At 30.1% G+C, this 19670-nt stretch overlaps 3 protein-coding genes across 3 annotated transcripts; 2 read left to right on the forward strand and 1 right to left on the reverse strand.

Annotated features, from left to right (window-relative positions):
- Positions 1–2369: 2369 nt before the first annotated feature.
- LOC124941674 (U1 small nuclear ribonucleoprotein 70 kDa) lies at positions 2370–5038 on the forward strand. The gene is made up of 9 exons (XM_047482022.1): positions 2370–2508; positions 2731–2829; positions 2906–3381; positions 3533–3602; positions 3692–3745; positions 4327–4395; positions 4496–4561; positions 4650–4718; positions 4824–5038. The coding sequence occupies exons 1-9, from the start codon at positions 2398–2400 to the stop codon at positions 4878–4880; spliced, it is 1071 nt and encodes a 356-aa protein (XP_047337978.1). The 5' UTR covers positions 2370–2397; the 3' UTR covers positions 4881–5038.
- Positions 5039–6363: 1325 nt separating this feature from the next.
- Positions 6364–9187, reverse strand: LOC124942676 (myb family transcription factor EFM-like). The gene is made up of 4 exons (XM_047483223.1): positions 8938–9187; positions 7983–8453; positions 7813–7889; positions 6364–6939 (listed from the first exon to the last, which is right to left on the reverse strand). Exons 1-4 carry the CDS (start codon positions 9137–9139, stop codon positions 6535–6537), a joined length of 1155 nt encoding a protein of 384 aa, XP_047339179.1. The 5' UTR covers positions 9140–9187; the 3' UTR covers positions 6364–6534.
- Positions 9188–16779: 7592 nt separating this feature from the next.
- LOC124942543 (pentatricopeptide repeat-containing protein At5g55740, chloroplastic) lies at positions 16780–19199 on the forward strand. The gene has a single exon (XM_047483071.1). The coding sequence runs from the start codon at positions 16806–16808 to the stop codon at positions 19185–19187; it is 2382 nt and encodes a 793-aa protein (XP_047339027.1). The 5' UTR covers positions 16780–16805; the 3' UTR covers positions 19188–19199.
- Positions 19200–19670: the final 471 nt, after the last annotated feature.

The following is a 19670-nucleotide window of genomic DNA, read 5'->3' on the forward strand; positions in this document are numbered from 1 at the left end:
CGATTTTTATTTTTATAATTTGCACGAATCATTTATAAAAGAAAATTTGTTATATTGAAATAATTATATATTAATTCTTTATAAAGGTGATGATAATATTTATTATATTATAAAAAATAATAATTTAAATAATTAAATGTATAATATATATTTAATAATAAGTTATTATATTAATAATTTTTTTTAAATATATATATATATATATATATTGAGTTAAGAGTTGAATAGTGAAAGAGGCTTGTTTGAAAAGTTAAATTTCAAATGAGGCTACTTTAGGAAAGCTCTTATAGTACCCATCCCTGAACTCAATTTTTATTTTACTACCCGACCCCGACGAGTATCTGTATACTCGATCCTCGACTGGTATCTCATTACCCAATTAAAGTGTAAAATTATATTTATTATTTTTCTAAATATATTAAATATTAAAAAAATATTATATTTTAATTAACACATTTAAATTAAAATAATATAAAATAATTATAATATTTTAACTAATATGTTACTACAAAATATAATTGACCAAAAAATATTAATAAATATTTTACTTCTAAACAATAGACAGTTAATCATCCATACTACATAATATAAATTAATTTATACTACAAAATTATAAATAAATTTTAAATATATAAAATATAATACTTAATTAAACACAAATTTTAAAATTTTTAAAAATTATCAAGGCACTTTTTTCACAAAAGAAAAAAAAAATATTCTTAAATAGTATTGTAGAAGTTATTGAATATGTCAACTTTGTTGCTGACAAAACAAAACAAGAAGATACAAAATAGAGATGGTAGATTAAATTAATAAATAAGTAAAAGATCATAAAAGTTGAAGAACAAACATAACTTTATTAAATAATAAATAACATTAAAACTAATAATATTAAAATTTTAAAAATACATAAAAATATTACTTATTATATAGTTATATTGGAGATGTTGAAAAATATACAATTTTTTTTTTGTTAGGAGAGACTTGGAGTTAAATAAAACTAGAGAATGTTAAAATAGAAGTTAAAATAAGATGAAAAAAGAAGAGTGAGTCATGATTAATAAGGGTAGGGGTGTTCATCGGTTCGGTTTCGGGTTATTCGAGTTCCTCAATTCGGTTTCTTCGAATTTTTTGTTTTTTTTTCGTCAATTCGAAAACCGAACCGAATTCGAATAAGTTTTAATTAAACCGAATCGAATTCAAACCGAATTCAATTTTCTTTTATTTTAAACTCAAAATAAAATGTACCAACCAAGAATTGAACCCAAGGTCTATACCATGGTATGATACTATTCTACCACTGGACCACTAGTGTTTTTGTCTTATTTTTTTCTTTTATTATAAATCTTAATTCAAAATATTCTAGTTTGATTATTTTGAACTTATTCTTAAGTTAAGTTTGAAAGAATAAATAATAAAAAATGAATTCGGTTTTCGGTTTGGTTTTCAAGTTGAAACCCAAACTCGAAAACCAATTCGAAAACCGTATTTGAATTCGAATTGGTTTGAAATTCGATTCGAAAACCGAAAATGAAATTCGAATTCGGTCGGATATTCGGTTCAGACCAAATATTGAACACCCCTAAATAAGGGGAAACACTTATTAAAAATGATGTCGGCATGATTTATGGTTTTGGGTAGGAAGAAAATAAATAATATATCTATTGTAATAATGGTTAAGACGTAAAATTTGAAAAGTTATTTAATTTAATAAAATATATATATTAATATTAATATATTCGGGTATCAAATTTAGGTTTTCAACACCTCATTCCCGACCCTGAATCCGGTCGGATAACTTTTTTCACTCCCTATGACCCAACCCTGATTTAAAATACTCGAATCCGACTATCAAGTACCTACGGGTATTGGGTACCCATTGCAATCCTATTTTATTAGAAGATTCCAAATTTTCATTATATGATGAACATTATTTAAATTAAGCTAATTGTGTTTTTGTAGTTTGTCGGTTTTGCTCAAGATTTATTAGATGATTGATTTGTCTAAACCGACTCAATAAGGTTAAAATAATTCTTTCAATTTCGATAAAAATAATTAAAGTTCTTTTAGTGTGTAATTCGAAGAATTATTTGATTATTTCAATTAAAATTTTTATTTAATTTAGAAAAAGGCACCATCTAATTAATAAGTTTCATTAAACTTAAGCTAGTACAATATATATACTTTTCTAAATTTAAATTTTGATCACTATATAATAATAATTAACAAAAATAAAAAAAATCATTTAATTTTTGAATAGTTGATAAACATTAAAATTGAAATAAAAAACCGAACCGGGTTAGTTGGGCTTCTAACCGGTTTAATTGGGCTTCTAAACGGTCTAGCCCCTTCTTCAACTACTACTGTGATTGTGCCCTGAATCGTTTCCAAAGAGTGATGACGATCGACGACGAGAATTCCGTTTACGTCGGCGGTCTTCCTTACGACGCGACGGAGGAAACCGTTCGGAGAACCTTCAGCATCTACGGTCACGTAATCGCCGTCAAGGTTCTCTCTTGATTTCACTCGATTCTAGGGTTTTTAACTCTATAGAAGTTGAATATTGATGATATTTGTGTTCTCAAAGATGTTTGTAACTAATAAGTTATTGGGTATTCTCTCTTAGCTTGATTTCGATAGTTAATTCGAAGTTTAGTTCATTCTACGCAGATACTTCTTTCTTACTTGTTTATAGTCAATGATTCTCATCACATATGCTTTTGTCTGAAGATAATTAATGACCGTGGGGTTGGTGGAAGATGCTATGGATTTGTAACTTTCACGAATCCTCGCTCTGCAATTGACTCTATCAAAGATATGAATGGAAGGGTACTGAAATTATTGGTTTTCTCATGTCTTTTATTGTCTATGTCTAACTTTTTAACACTATGCTTTATTGTATTAGACTATAGGCGGTCGAATTGTGAGAGTAAATGATGTGAAGACCAGAGGTGGAAGGTCGAATTTTGGCCGTGAAAATATTCCAAGGAATGGTGTAAGGGAAAACTGGGACAGGGACAGGGACAGAAATGGACGGGATAGGGATTATAGTCGTGAGAGGGATCGATTCAAGGATCATAGTGAAGACCGGTCTCAAAGCGACGATCATGGCAGGGAGCAGCGAGGATATGATGATAGGGATGACCATGTCAGGAAAAGGGACGAGTATGAGATTAGAGATGACCGTGTCGGGAAAAGGGACGACTATGAGCATAGAGATGGAATTCGAGTTCAAGATAGAGGTCTGGATAATAAGGAACCAGCAATTGATAGAAAGCGAGACCGAGAATGGGAAAGTAGTAATGAATTTGGTAGGGTTCAAGATGAGGAGATAGATAGAAATGGAAATGACCGACATCATTCTTTGAAGAAAACCAATGGGTACTTTGTAGTGTAGTATCAAGATGTTCATTTCATATGTTGCCTATTTTGTCGTAATTTTTATATAGATGCTAGCAACATGTGTACGATCATTGAAGGCATTATCTTTTCTGCTGTAATTTACAAGCTACTGACTTCTCTTATTACGCAGTTCTCAAACCAATGAACGGCGTGACAGGGAGCTTCGATCAGTAACTAGCGACGAGGACAATGATGAAGAAGTAAGTTTAAGATTCTTCTGTCCCGGTTATTAGATTTTATATTTATCTTTTCCTAATACAATTAAATTTGTTTTCTTTGTCATTACCAGATATCAAAGCAACTACATGTATCAAATCAGCAGCTGGAAGAACTCCAGAAACAGGTTTCCATTTTTTTTTTTGTATTATCAAAAAGGTTGCTGATATATCTGTTCGATTTTCTTATCACAATGGTGAACATGTTCTCTTATATTGATGAATAATCAATTGAAGCTGATGGCTCTAACTATAATTGCTTTTTAAATGACGAGTCTCCATATGGATCATTATTGAGCCTATTTGTAAACTTGTATTTGAAGCCAATTGAATTATCGGAAAAGTTCAAATTAAAATAGACTTCCTTACCTTTGGTATAAGATTTTTTCAGGATCATGATCCAAATAATAGTGTAAGTTTTGTTGTTTCATTTGGTGTACAAATTAGTTTATAGATTATGATCCAAGTTAGAGTAATTTTTAGTTTCATAGGTCATTAGACTCATTTTTAGATTATGCAACATATTATCTTCTAGATCAAATGTAGATTTTTCTGGTAGATGATTGACGTAAAAAAATGATATTCCAAAGTAGGTCAATTCATAGTGTAAAAGCTCTTTTGGCCTTTTCTATCTAATCAAGTCAACCGTTTATCATCTCAAACATTCCATGTATATTTTTCACAGAAATATAATATTTCTTTGTTGCAGATATCTGAGATGGAAGATTTGGTAGAGGAGAAGCAACAACTTGTTATAAAGTTACATGAGAAGTCCCAGGTTAAACTGTTGCTTGAGCTATTATAATATACGAGTATCTTCAATAGATTAAGCTCTGCTTTTGCTAAAGATGACAATGGTAGTATTTTGTGTGCTGCAGAAATTGGAGAACTCATTAACCACAACGAAGAAGGCTTCATCTCATCGTCAAGCCCTTCTGACCAAGGCAATTTATTATAACTTTGTTCCCTGCTAAGATTTGTTTCTTCAGAATGAATACTTCCATTTACATCTCACATATGGATTCTATGCAGCTTCATAGGTACTATCTGCTTGTAAAAGAAAATCGCGAAAGGCTTAAAACCTCTGAACAGGAGCTTCAGGTTAGTCGCATTCATGATAAATATTAGGTTTAGGGTTAGAAGTCTTATTTGTGTGGAGTTCATATTGATTTTTTTTTTTTTTGTTTATTTACCTTTTTCTTGCAGTCACTCATCGAGTCTACAAGGATAGAAGTAGATGTTGGTATAGATGCAGCCAATTAAGGATAGATGCAGTCATAAATGGTTAATGGTTTATAGTTAGTTGGACATCAATGTAAAACCACAAAGGGGTTCAAAAGTGTTGTTTTTACCAACCTTGTGGTTATTTCTAGTGATGTATTTACATTTAAGGTTAAAAAAAGTTACAAGAATTATTGATGTTATTTCTGTATTATTGTTGAGAATTGAAAAGTTGGTTTCAACTAGATTTGTAGTTTCGATTAGCCCTGAATTGGATTTGAGTTGAATTAAGTTAAACAAAATTTTCTTGTTTTGATGTATTTTCAGTCTTAGGGATTGAATTTTGAACCGTTGCAAGTTTTTTTTAAAAGGGTTTATGTTTATTTTGGGGCTGTGTTATGAGATCGATCACGGTTCTTTCTTATAGGTCGGGGCAAAACAATAATTTTTTTAAATGACTGTTTTGTCCTCCAATTCTGTGTTTTTTTTTTTTTTTTTTTTTTTTTTTTTTTTTTTTTTTTTTTTTTTGTATAATGACATAATTTATATATGTGTTTTATCATTGATCTATGAGTTTTTACGATTTTATTATTATATTGAAACTTTTTTTTTTGTGTGTTAGTTTTGCCAATTATATTTTTAAAATTTTATTTTATTAGACTAATAGATAAATAAATTTAATACTTGTACAACTATATAGAAAAATAATTTTGGTATGTATAATACAATTAGTTTGCAAAATATCAATGATATTCCTTTACAAATTTTAAGTTAAAAAAAATATTTCACATTTGAAGGACTTTATACCAAAGTAGTATAATTAGAGTTCCATGGATATTATTACATTGTGGAAATAGTAAGGATTGGATCTAAGTTGAAACAAATTTTTTTTTTTATAAATTTATTTAAAAACTTTGTTTTTGTCATTGAATATTGATTTGAATACATAATATTATCAAATATACTTTAATTATACATATTAATAAATTTAATAACAAACCATTTTCATGTATTTTCAAATAAAATTTAAATTTATTTAAATGGAATAGCTTTGTAGTTTTCAAATAAGAGTGTGATTTCTTTTATTTTTAAAATAAAGGGGGGAATATATGTTTAAAAGGAATGAAGTGAGAATCTTGCTTGTTGAAAAAAGCATAAATAGACATTGGGAGAATATTTTGTAGCTTCCATCAATTTTAAATGAAAAGCAAAGCACTAAAGATAAAAAAATAGTTTTAAAGCATATTAAGATATTCCACTTTATGCCATTAAAAGCATACTATTTGTTTTATTATTAGCTGTAAAATATATTTGTATAAAAAAAGAAATGAAAGTTCATTTTCATAGGTTTTTGTGAAAAAGATATATTCCACCATTTTCTATGTAAAAGTGAGGGACAAATCTGTCATTTTTGCTAAAGTACAAAGATGCAAGAAAATGCCAAAAACACTTAATCTCATGTCTTTCAAATAACCATGCAAAAAATACTTTTAAAATAATAATAATAATAATAAATATTGGTACCAATTTTTGTTTTTACTATTTTACCCTTAATTAACCCTAAAACTTTTGACCGTATGAGTTTGATATCCTTGATATAGTTAGTCATTAGACAAATTTCGCACATTTGATTAATTAGTAGGGTGTGTTTTTGTTTAACCTACGAAAATTAGTCGCACTAATAGAAACGAAAACACTAAAACTTGAGAGTAGTTTCATTTGCGTTGCTCTCTTCACCTTCCACCACCCTCATTGCCGCTAACTGTTTTCTCTCAACTTCATAAATACTATCCGGCTTTTTATCTTCATTAAAGTCGCGGCCGACGGTTGCGGCTGCGACTTTAATGTTTGAATCCGGCGAGTCATGTGATGATGACGCATTATACATGTGGAATTGATGTAGGATTTGATGATGGGACGATGGATAGAATTCTTGATGCAGCGCAGTTGGATGTGGACCATAAATCATTGGTGGTGCGGAGGTGGCACCAGCGTACTCCGGTGGGACCCATATTCCTCCGAGCACCACCAGCTGAGTTGGTGCGCCGCCGTCTGCCGCCATTGAACTTGGACTTGGTCGCCTTGTATGAAGTCTATACTTCTGTATACAGATTGTGTGGGAAAAAAAATGAGTTATGGAATTGATACAAATTGTGAAATAATGAAATAAATCACATCAAATTATAAAATAATTTTTTAAAGATAAAATTCATTTTTTTTTAATTAAGTTAATAGTGAAGGTTATAATGAATTGTAAAATAATATTTTCCTTCAAATTATTATATGATTTATGAAAAATTATTTAGGAGATTACAATCATTTAATTTCCTACAACTTTTTATTTATTAATATTTGGTCTGTTTCATAATTTCTCTAGATATTAAAACTTTTGATAATATAATTAAGAAATTGAATATTATTTTTAGTTCAAAAATTTTAAATAATTTCAACTTAATTAAATATTATATCATCGTTCATTTCATAATCTTTATTCATTCATTAATTAAAATATTAAATAATCTCTATTTTCTTTTATCATTATATATGAATATTTTAAAGTTATTTTACCAAAAATATTATATTTCCTAAAAATCAATCTATCAATATATTTTAAATAATTAATAAATTATTTAAAAATTCTCTACCATATCATACCCTCTGATTTTTTATTTATTTATTTTGTATTATCAAAAACTCACTTATTATCATTTTTTTTTTTATCTATTTAATCATTCAATTCATTAAATAAATATCACATTTTATTTAAAATTTTAAACATAAAAAAAAAACATTATAATAATTCCATATATTAAAATCTCCAATAACAATTTTTTTCTTCTAAAACCTCCAAATAACCCAACATCTCCAATAGTTTTTTTCTAAATTTTCTTAATTTTAGGTTGTTTTTAATTAAAACAAATTTGCTTTAATTTGTTGAATAATGTGCATAAATTCAAATACATATAAAAAGTACCTGGAGATGGCTTTTTACTTCATCATTGGTCAAGCCATCAACCTTCATAAGCTCTCTAATCTGCTTTGGTGTTGCCACTATAAACAATAATAATAATAATAATAATTTAATCAAAATCATAACATTGAAAACAAGAAAAATAAAATGAAAAACCCTAAATGATAAATTACCTTCAGACCCACCCAACATCTGAAGAGCATTCAAAAACCGCCGGTGCAAGTCCGGCGACCAACACCTCCTTGCTTTTCTATTAGCCTGATTCATCCTACAAGAATTAACCTCTCTCCTACTTCCATTACTATCCACCGCCGCCGCCCCCTCATTAACGGCGACAATAGCCAGCTCCGGCGCCGCCTTTTGTTCATTGGAAAAGGGAAGAAAGGTGGAAGTATATTTCTCGTCTTCATAATTCCTTTGTCTGAGAATTGTTTGTTTCTTAGTTTCCTCGGCGTTGCATGCAGCTGAAGACGGGTTCCATAGCTGGACTGATGTCATCCAATGCGCTTTGTCGTTGCCGACGCCGCCGGAGTTCTCTTTTTCTGATGAACTTTTTGTAATGGGTATGAATTCTTCGAGAACTGGAATCCTTGATGCTTCGATTTCTTTGCAGCTTTGTAATTGCTTCTTCGACGCCTCCATTGCTGTTGAAAGATTAATCAAATATATTTTTCAATATTGGAAACTAATAATTGAATTAAAGACGTTTTATTTGAAAATCAAACTATGATCTTTATTTTCTTTAAAGAACAAATTTAACCTTAAAGCTACATGAGTTGTAGTTCGGGTGATCCAAAACTTTTTGTATATAAGAGGGCAACAATATGAACTAGACATGAAGTTATGTAGATTTTGTTTGTTTGTTTGATATTATTATCATTGTAGACCGGGTAGATTTTGTGATAGATTTTAAATTATAGCTCTACCGATTGCACTTAGTTATCTTAGTGTGTTCCTCAACAAAAATAAGTTTTCAAATAGAGATTTCAATTCACCAATAAATTATTATAATTTTTGCATATAGGGATTTGGGTTGCTATCCCATTTTGTTTTTTTATTGAGGGTATACAAGTTTGAAACATAATTAAAATATGAATGAATGAGAAATTTAGATAAGAAATGAAGAACCATTAGTGAGGAGATGCATGCATAGGGGAAGTTCGCGTTTAAAAGCTTCGATCTTGATGCGTTCTTGTTGAAGACGAGCCATGAATTCTTCGAGATTCTTCTTATGGGTTTGATCCGGATGTTGATGATGATCATTACCCATGGATTGGATGTAATTAGGTGTGCATGAATCGAGGGTAATTAGTTCTGTGGGAGACGCCATTGATAGTAAATATTGTCACCTTGAAGAGAGAGAGAGAAATAGAGTATGAATATGATCGAATAAAGAAGACAGACAGTGTAGGAAATTAAGGTAAAGAAGGAAAAAAAGAGATAAAGAAGTGGAAGAAGAGCACCTTCCTTCTTTCTTTCTTTCTTTCTTTCTTTCTTTTTTTTCTTTCTTTGCAAAGAAGAAGATGAAGAAGAAAGGGTCATAAAGAGAAAAAGAGATAGATTCTAGAGGTTCTCTCACTGTCTGACACCTGAAGGATCGATCATGTGTAACACTCTTTTTCTCAACTCTTATGTATCAAAATTTTGAAATGAAGAAAAGGGACATGATTATTAGTCTTCACAAACACAAATTAAGTTAAGACATTTTTATCTTGTACATTACTATCATGGTTGGGAGGGCCTAGGAATTCCTTAACTTCAATGAAAAGTTTTTGGAGTCTTTAAATTTAAGATTTGACAATATTTGTTTCAATTCGATTTCTATTAAAAATGTTCTAGTGGTTGTTCTTCATCGTTTTCTATTGGAATGATAACCCAACAATTTAGGATATCAGGTGAAGTCGTATGGAACATCGAAATAAGTGTCATACAAAGTGATGTTAATCTCAAATTTCTATTGAGTATGTTCCTCTTTGTTTAACTTTTGATTATTCTTAGTGAGTGAATAAGTTATTCATGATTGATACAATAATTTGGTGAAAGATAGACTAAATTCACATCAAACTAATGAACAATTATACACATATATATGAGTCAGGACATATACATTTTGCTGGTAACAATAACACCTTATGAGCCGAGTCGGTCTTGAAGTTTGGTGTGCCCTAAACGGAAAAAAATGTTATTATCTTTTTTTGTTTAACTTGTTATATTGAAAATTAACAATTTTGTATTATATTTAATATAAATAATATAATTTAGTTGGTTAAATGTTATAATAATTAGGTGTTAGGTTTTGATAAGTTACCTTAAAAAAAAATTGTATGGGTCGCCCATGTTTTTGAGTTCATATCATAGACATAGACATGGAAAACTTAATGCTAATTGTAACTTTCCAAATCTGGGTACAGAAAATAGACTACAAATACCCCTGAACAAATTACTAGATAACCTAAGTTTAAAAGGCACACATGAATTTATTTATAGTTTATTAACCTCACTCTTATAAAAAGTTCATGTTTAATTGATTTCCTGATGTGAGACATCGCAATCTCCCAAACTTAGTCAGACGAAGTTCTCATCGCGATCCCATTCGTAGTCTCAAACTCCCCTGATTAGGACTCTAAAAGTGACTCACACGACACTTTATTTCTCTTGGATTCAAGATGTGTTCTCCCGTGACACTTTGATTGTGATGACACACATCGAAAATCACAGCAAACATGAACTCCTTGAAAAGTGAGACTAATAAATTATAAATAACTTCGTGAGTATCTTTTAGCTTGGATAGTGGTGACCAATGATTTGCTCGTACTCGGTTCTGGGCGTTACACTAATAGATAGACATATGAATAGGTAATGTCATTTTATGCAACCGGGATCCTTTGTTACCAAACCTAGTTCGCTCTCTCTGTTTCCTTTCACAAAGAGGGATAGTAAGGTAATATTTAAAAAAAATAAAAATTAATTACCTTACTGCCCCTCCCTATGAGAAGGAATAGGGGGAGTAGACAATAATGTTTGGTAGCAGATCTCACCTCCATTTTATGACTATGAAAATAACTTTGTATCGAGTTTTTGACCACAATGATGAAGATAGTGTTGGGTCTACAAATGAAAACACTACTCAACAATATTTCGTGTTCAATGTGATCTTAAGAAAGAAATAGATTCAACATGATTTAATGAATAATTTGTTGATGTTATATGTGTATATGAAGATAGAAATCAAAATCTAACACTAATGACGAAATTTGAATAGCATGAAAGATCAATTCTTTTTTTTATTCTTACCTTCCATCACCTTTATGAATGAGTTATTAATTATAACTATGAATATTAGTGTGAAAAGCTTGGGACCAAAGAGTCATTGACTAAAAACTCAAATTGAATTAAGTAATTAAAATTAAGTTTCTATATATGTCATACTTTGTAAGCTTAATGAATAGCATATACTATATATGTATGATTATTATTTTATTTCAAAAGAATTAAGAGTGACATATTCATATGGCGTTTAGTATGATCCATCCACACAATTGCCCCCCATTAAGTGTAATTTATTTTTAGCTCTAAAAAGTATTGCCACCCCACAATACTTTGCAGTCTTATTTATCTTTTATAATAATTTTAGCAAATAAGTTGCAACCTATAAATAAAATTAAACACACATTAGCGTTATAGTGAATTGATTTAATAATTAAATAATTAAACAACACTCAACGTTAGCGAAACAATTAAGTTAAATACTATAAACGTAATTTAAAAAGAAGAATACATATTTTAATTTAATTTATGTAAAAGATGAGACATACATTATTGAAGAATATAATAATATTTGGTCGTAAGGAAGGAATATCTGGTGGGTTTCAATTTAATTAAGACTATAAATTAAGAGAATAAAAAGGCACAAAGCTTAAAGGAGGAAAATGGTTAATGGGGAATCTTCTTCAACTTCTGAAATGGCTACCAATTTTTGAGATTCCTTCTTAATTTCTTTTGGATTGGATTGTGGCTGGTAAGATCATAAGAGCTTGTTTGATCTATGTGTGATATAGATTCAAACTAAATCCATTAATTTAATATAAGGGAAAAGTTCGAACGATTTCTTTCGAGCTAAATTAGCAACTAGAAAACTATGGCGATAATGATCACCTAATGTTTTTTTAATTTCACATCTCTAATTGTTTCAATCAAAGTATATATACAAGCATCCTCCAATGGTATCATACATGACCCAATTAACAGTAGCCTAATTTCATAACAAATTTCAAATATTAGTCACCTCATTACATTGCAGAAAAACATTAGTCTTGTAATAGATAGCACATCACTTCTTCCTATGGTCAAAATTCTTAATTTACATAATTGAACATCATATTGTTTCTTATACTTCCATTTAAGAATGTTTTCGGTCTAATATCGATAAATTTATCTTTCAACATTGACACGAATCACTAATAGGATCAAACATTTCACCAACCTTACCCTTCTTACAAATGTAAATAGTTAACCGTTTGGAAAATTCTCAACATACTAGATTCGCCGTACCCCAAAATCTTATTAATGATCATCTCTTGATCAACTATCTCAATGTCATAAATTATCATTTTCGTCAAAAACATGTCTATTTTTTTTTAATTAAAGAGAATTAGTATGACGTTCCAAAGCAATTATTACCCTTTACTTCCATTTAAAACGCTTTCAGTGGTAATCGAATTCGTGACATTTTATCTCTTAGGTCAACTCTTTCCACTTGACCACCTTATTGAGTACGTGCCGATTATTGTTAACTAGAAAAAAGAAAGATAAAAAAAGCTCGACTGAATAAGTTAGAATCAAACTAGTAATATGGTCTCTCCCATCTTCACATATAAGACTCCAACCTGACCTTTTTCAGCCAGATTCTCTTTTTTTTTTCTTCAATCCTTATCATTTGATAAATGGAGAATTCTCTATCTCTCGCAGGGAAGAGATTCCCAACGCCAATATTCTCCTCCTTTTGTATATCCCTTTTGTCTGGGACTCTTAATTTACCAAAATTAATTATTGATTTTAGTTTTAAATCAACATTATATATGTAATGTTCATGATTATTGATATATATATGAATTTATAAATGAAATGGAGTTGAATTAGATAGATATAATTAAATTTATAATTGTTCTATATATAATTAATTAGTGTTTAGTTAATTTTGGGTAAAGGGTGTGTTTTATCTTTATACTACCTAAATAAAAACAGTCATAAGCTTTTTGGAAAGTGAAATAATGGGTACATTTAAAGGCTATAATGACTTCTTTTTTATATAATTTCAATACAAGAATCATTAACTTAGCTGGCCTGCTAATATTTTCTGAATATCTTTTGTTTACATTAATTTGCTTCAACTGGATTCTCCTTCAATAATTTCGTCATTGATTGATTTATTTATTTTAGGATTCCAAATTGGTCATGTTTATCTCTATTCAAAAGTATAATTATTTAGAATGATAACATGTTAAGTCATTAATGATCATAACTCTTATTAAGAATGTCTTGATTTAACATGATCATGTTAGTCAACCCCAAAAATCATAGATTAAAAAAATGATCATAACCCTAGTTATTGAACATTAATTAGTTAGTTAGTTATACAAAATTCTTTCACAAGGATAGTTCAATTGAAAAAAAAAGTCTTTATAAATTTTAGGATTGATTATCACTAAAAACACTCTGATTTACTATATGAGTCATCATAGTCACTCTTAGGGATATAAATGAACAGAGTTGCTTGCGGGCTCTTCGAATCGACTCGATAAAAAATTCGTTAGAGTTCGTTCGTCAGTCGTAACGAGCTGAATTCAAGCTCGTTTAAAAGCTTTAAAATTTAAATAAGCGAAGTTAGAGCTTTAAAATATTCAGCTCGCAAGCTTGCAACCATTTTCGTTTAGAGATTCGCGAACATATTCGTTTAGATGCTCATTTAAAATCTCGTTTAATATTTATTACTATATGAATGTTTATTAATAAATTAATATTTAATATCCAAAAAATGTGTCTCCCTCTAACGTGGAACATTCTTTTAGGTTGTAAACGACCACTGAACGAGCCGAACTCGAGCTCTAATATAAAAGCTTGAGCCTGAATATGCTAAACGAACCGAGCTCAAGCCTGGAACTGTTTGCCTTGACTCAGATCGTTTACTACACTAATCACCCTCAAGAATAAACTCGGGTCACAAATAAATGTCGGATTATCCTTGTACATGATCAAGGTGCAACCAAATTACTAAGGAAATAAGGAGTTAACTAGATGGATCTCTTTTCTTGGTGTAAACTACTGGAAATCAAGTATATTATACACTAATTTTAAGTAAAATGGCTAGACAAAGATATAAGCTTGCCTTAGTCTTTGTTGAATCTAGGATGGTTTTAGGGTTTATTTAACTTTGAAGAGAGCATGAAAACCATGCATTGTGGATTGAGAGAGAAAACAGCATCTTTGATGAAAGACGAGAGTGAGAAAGTGGGGATGGAATTAGAATCACTTTGGTCGGCCTCTAAGCTAAATAAAAGATGGTAACAACCTCTTTTGAATAGTTTGTTTAAAGTGTGTAGTTGAAGACTAAAAATTTTAAATATTCTATTTTTGTTTGTTTTTATCGAAAAAGTGATTTCATATGCGTGATCACGATAAATGTAGGGAAATAAAAAAAAGTACAAAAATTTCACGAGTTAATTAAAATAATAAACATCCAAAAATGATACATAAAAACATCCCGGAACAATTAATAGTAAAAATCAAACACGACTTCGAGTTCCACAGACATCTGCAAACCATGAAACCACATAGTTTAGGCCAATATGATTTTTCGACATCTCATGATCATACATGGATTTTGGTAATTCAGGTCTTTTTCGACGCGCTTCGTGAATGATGGTTAACAATTTTCCAATTTTATTATATTGACAAGTGACAACTCCATTACCAAATCATGGTTTGGAGACACCATTCTTAATTAATGAGAAGGTTAACTAACTAAACCCTAATTAGCACACCCATTATCTTTTTTTCTTTATAGAATTAGTTTCTTAAAATAATTCAATCTATGTTTATGGCGTATAAATCTAAGCTTTGTAGTTGAATATAATTTACCAAGGTCATCCCAAAACATAGTATAAATATAATTTTAGCTAGTGCCTAATAAATAATATTCAAATCATATAATTATTTAGGGAACCAATTAAAACGTATTAATAATGTTTTTATTTCCCTTTTTAAACTATTGCTTATATTAAATAAAGTATATCAGATCGAGATTACAATTCTACAAGACGAAATGGTGGCAAATGACATTCTCCAGTCCCAAATAAAAAGATGCATTGTCCAATTATTTCCTTAGCAATAAACATTAATATTATGCAAATTCTTCTCTTCTTTTGGTTAATTATATTTCGAAGCTCAAAAAAACATTAAATTGTTTTTTCAGATTTGATAAATTTTAACTGTCAAATAAATAAATGTTCCCTTCAAGGCCCAACCAACACTAAATCACTGATCACAAACTGGTTTGGCTTGGGCTTGGCATTCTCAGTTAATATGTTTCTACCAAAGAAAGATTTCTAATCTATTTAAACTTGTAAATTTGGTAATTTGTAACAATAACGATGAAGACACGTATCAAAATGATTTAAAAAGAAATAGAGTTTATGTTAATTATATATTATTATTAAGAGTTACTTAAAATTGTAAGAGTTTAATTTGAAAAAATATTAGTTATATATTATTATTATTATTATATATATATATATAATTATATATTTTATATATAATCAATTTAAAAAACTTATATATTTGAATATAAAATTAATTAAAAAATAATAATAAGTAAATAATACTAAAAAATATATTTATAAAATTAATTATATTAATTTATTTATTTGAATAAATAATAACTTTTTTTTAGTTTATAAATATATATTTTTTAATGTAAAATAGTATAAAATCGTAAAATCGAAAATATTTATAAACTCGTTAAATTGTAAAATCTTATTATCGTAAACTTAAAATCATAAGAGTTTACCTATTTAATAATTCACTTAAAATCAGACTCGAACCTTATCTGAAATTACAAAATTTTAAGAGTTAACTCAAAATTAAAAAAATTAAAAAAATAAATTATTATATCAATGTAAAATTTAAATATCCCAAATTACCTGCATATTGACAATAGAAAAAAAAATGGAGACTACATTCAAATAAAAAAGGTGGGAGAACTAATAGCCACTTTTTAGAAATTAGAAAAATAAAAATAGAACTAAATTAAAAATATTAAAAATTAAGAGTTCATATCACCCTCCTACATTTAAAAAAAACAATATTTTTTTTAAAAATAAATTTAATCCCTTCAGCACTAATGAGAATATTGAATAATCGTCTATGCTATATTATAAAAATAAATAAATAAAATCTTTTAGGTAATATATTACAAACAAAAGTTATATTAACAAAAATAAATAAATCTAAAATTATATTTATATTTATCAGTAGTCATTGGAATAAAGTAGAAAGAAAAGAAAAAAAAATTAATATTATCTTTCTATCCTAATCAACTAAAGGAAAATCCAAATAAACGAGATAAATCAATTATCATCCTATAATAAATTACTTTTTTTAATTATCTGGTTAGAGAGAAATTATTGAATTTTCAATGATAATAGTTATCCGATTTGTATCATTCACAATCTTATTATTATAAATTTTTTTGATATTAGTTCGTGAAAGTCAGTATAATCTGTCGGGGAGTTAATCGTTTTCTCAAAAATTTATGAGTTCGACAACTTATTGTTATTGAGTACCGTTTTTTCTTATATTTTTATTTTTTTATTTTATGTCATTTTCTTATTAAATGATTTTATTTTTCATTTTTAATATACACTTTTTTTTTTTTTTTTTTTTTTTAACTCTTATCTACATATTATCTCATCCTCTATCCATTGGTTCTTCATTCTTGCATGGCCTCTCTGTTTCTGCAACCACCAAAGAATCTAGCAAACACTCCTCACTTCAAATTCCTCAACAAAGAAGATGGTAGATTTCCTTCACGCCATCATCATCGTCTTTCCTATCTCCAACAAATCTCCTCTATCTCCAAGGATTGTCGATTACATGAAGCTGTGGACCTATTCACTGAAATGCAGGACAAAGAAATCAATATCGGACCAGAGATCTATGGCGACCTTATTCAAGCTTGTCATTACGACCGAAATCTCTTCACGGGTCGGCAATTTCACGCCCTAATCATCAAACACGGCGACGAATTGGGGAAAAACGAATACATTGAGACAAAACTCTTAATCTTTTACGCCAAGTGCGATCTTCCTGAAGTTTCGATCCGAGCATTTGAAAGAATGCAACAACGATCCGTCTATTCATGGGCTGCTATTATTGGGTTATATTGTAGATTGGGTTTAAACGAAGAAGCTCTGATGGGTTTTATTCAAATGTTAGAAAGTGGAATTCTTGCTGATAATTTCGTCATGCCGAATGCTTTAAAAGCTTGTGGGGCTCTTGGGAGGATTGGTTTGGGGAAAGGAGTTCATGGGTATTCTCTTAAGACTGGTTTTGGTGATTGTGTCTTCCTTGCGAGTAGTCTAGTTGACATGTATGGGAAATGTTGTGTTCTTCATGATGCACGTAAGGTGTTTGATTTTATGCCTGAGAGAAATGTTGTGTCTTGGAATTCTATGATAACGAGCTATGTTCAAAATGGGATGAATGAAGAAGCTTTAAAGCTCTTTTATGAAATGAGAATGGAAGGAATTCATATAAGCAGTATAACCATTGTAAGCTTTCTTTCAGCTTGTGCGAATTTAATTGCTTTAGAAGAAGGAAAACAAGGTCACGCCATTGCTATTGTTTGTGGATTAGATTTAGATAATAACATATTGGGTAGTTCCATTTTGAATTTCTATTCTAAAGTCAAATCCATTGAAGAAGCTGAATTGGTTTTCAATAGGATTCATGATAAAGATGTTGTGACATGGAATTTATTAACATCTTGCTATGCGAATTGCGGTTTGATCGATAAGGCAGTTAGTTTATGTCGATTAATGAGATCGGAGAATTACATTTTTGATGCTGTCACCTTATCGTCTATCATTTCGTCAGCTGCAGATGCGAAAAACCTAAAACTCGGTAAAGAATGTCATTGTTATTGTCTCAGGAACGATTTAGTCTCGAATGTTATCGTTATTAATACCGTCGTTAATATGTACGCGAAATGTGGAAGGATTATAGAAGCTAGACGAGTTTTTAACTCAAGTAGATTAAAAGACTTGGCTTTGTGGAACACATTGATGGCTGCTTATTCTGAATTAGGTCTTTCGGGCGAGACTTTAAAACTGTTTTACGATATGCAGTTAGACGGGATACCACCAAACGTCGTTTCATTTAACTCGATTCTAATCGGTTTCTTGAGAAAAGGGCAGGTTGATGAAGTAATTATATTTTTTCGACAAATGTTGGAAATGGGAATTCGACCAAATTCCTTAAGCATAACTGCCATTCTTTCTGCTTGCACTGACATTTCGTCGCTAATACTAGGAAGATCGATCCACGGATACCTAACTAGACGTAACTGTCTTCAACTGATTCCCATCACAACTGCTTTGTTGGATATGTATGGTAAGTGTGGTAAGGTTAAACAAGCCGAGGGTTTGTTTGGTTTGATTTCGAACAAAGAAACGCCGATATACAACGCGATGATATCCGCTTACGCGGTTCAAGGTCGATATCTTGACGCTATTAACATGTTGAAGAAACTCGAGGAAGAAGGTAAAGAGCCCGATGGTATAACATTTACTTGCATTTTATCGGCATGTAGCCACTCGGGTTTATTGAATGAAGGCGTAAGAGTTTTCATCGATATGGTTGAGAAATATCGCATTAAGCCGAGGATGGAACACTATGGATGTATGGTGAGTCTATTTTCTCGTCTTGGATACCTGGAAGAAGCTCTCGATATTATTCGATCGATGCCTTTTAGTCCGGATGCTCAAATACTTTCGTCGTTGCTTGCGGGTACTAAAGAGGAGGGAAAGATTGAAACTGGGGAGTATATTTCCGAGTTTTTGTTTGAAATTGAGAGTACGAGTTGTGGGAACTACGTTGCTCTTTCAAATGCTTATGCGGGTATTGGGAGGTTTGATGAGGCCTCGAGGGTAAGGCGGATGATGAGAGAAAAAAGTGTGAAAAAGAATCCGGGCTGTAGTTGGATTCAAATTGGAGGGAATTCACGTGTGTTTGTCTCTGGTTATGATGCATCTTATCCAGAAGCCGACGAAATTTATTCAACATTGGACTTGTTATTGCAAGAAATGCGCGATTGTGAATGATGAAATGGAGAATTTACATAGGAATTGTCGTTGGAGAATGTTGGCTTTTCGAAAGAAGAAGGAAATGACCCTATTTGGGAACACGGTTGTTCTGATTTGGATGTGTGTCATGTTTCTAAGTGTGGTCTCATATGAATTTCCATCTAAATGTGGATGAAAAATGAACAAAGAAGAATGTAATTCAAGGGATTGATGATTCAAAGAAATCAAGGAAAGCAATCAATTCAAGATACAATTCACGGCTCGTGGGGTTCACGGGCTCGTGGGGTTCACGGGCTCGTGGGGTTGAACTAGAACGTGATGAGTGGACTAAAAAGTATAAGGAAAGATTGAGGATCACACTTAACTGCGAATTGAGCATGAGTTAAGGGAATGATTTACTTTATAATTGTGTATGATGAGATATATTGCAAGTAATGGAAATATCTATATATGTCATTCATCATGTCTGTGTATTTTGATTTGATAAAAAAAATGCATTTT

Source organism: Impatiens glandulifera, chromosome 6 (genome assembly GCF_907164915.1).
Source record: "Impatiens glandulifera chromosome 6, dImpGla2.1, whole genome shotgun sequence".
In the NCBI taxonomy this organism is placed as follows: Eukaryota; Viridiplantae; Streptophyta; class Magnoliopsida; order Ericales; family Balsaminaceae; genus Impatiens; species Impatiens glandulifera.

Excerpts from the sequence above, each read along its gene's own strand:
- LOC124941674 (XM_047482022.1), top strand. The coding sequence starts at position 2,398 with ATGACGATCGACGACGAGAATTCCGTTTACGTCGGCGGTCTTCCTTAC. Across the intron at positions 2,509-2,730 it reads GTCACGTAATCGCCGTCAAG|ATAATTAATGACCGTGGGGT; the intron begins GTTCTCTCTTGA and ends TTTTGTCTGAAG. Across the intron at positions 4,719-4,823 it reads CCTCTGAACAGGAGCTTCAG|TCACTCATCGAGTCTACAAG; the intron begins GTTAGTCGCATT and ends TTTTTCTTGCAG.
- LOC124942676 (XM_047483223.1), bottom strand. The coding sequence starts at position 9,139 with ATGGCGTCTCCCACAGAACTAATTACCCTCGATTCATGCACACCTAAT. Across the intron at positions 7,890-7,982 it reads GATGTTGGGTGGGTCTGAAG|TGGCAACACCAAAGCAGATT; the intron begins GTAATTTATCAT and ends TATTGTTTATAG. Across the intron at positions 6,940-7,812 it reads AAGTAAAAAGCCATCTCCAG|AAGTATAGACTTCATACAAG; the intron begins GTACTTTTTATA and ends ATCTGTATACAG.
- LOC124942543 (XM_047483071.1), top strand. The coding sequence starts at position 16,806 with ATGGCCTCTCTGTTTCTGCAACCACCAAAGAATCTAGCAAACACTCCT.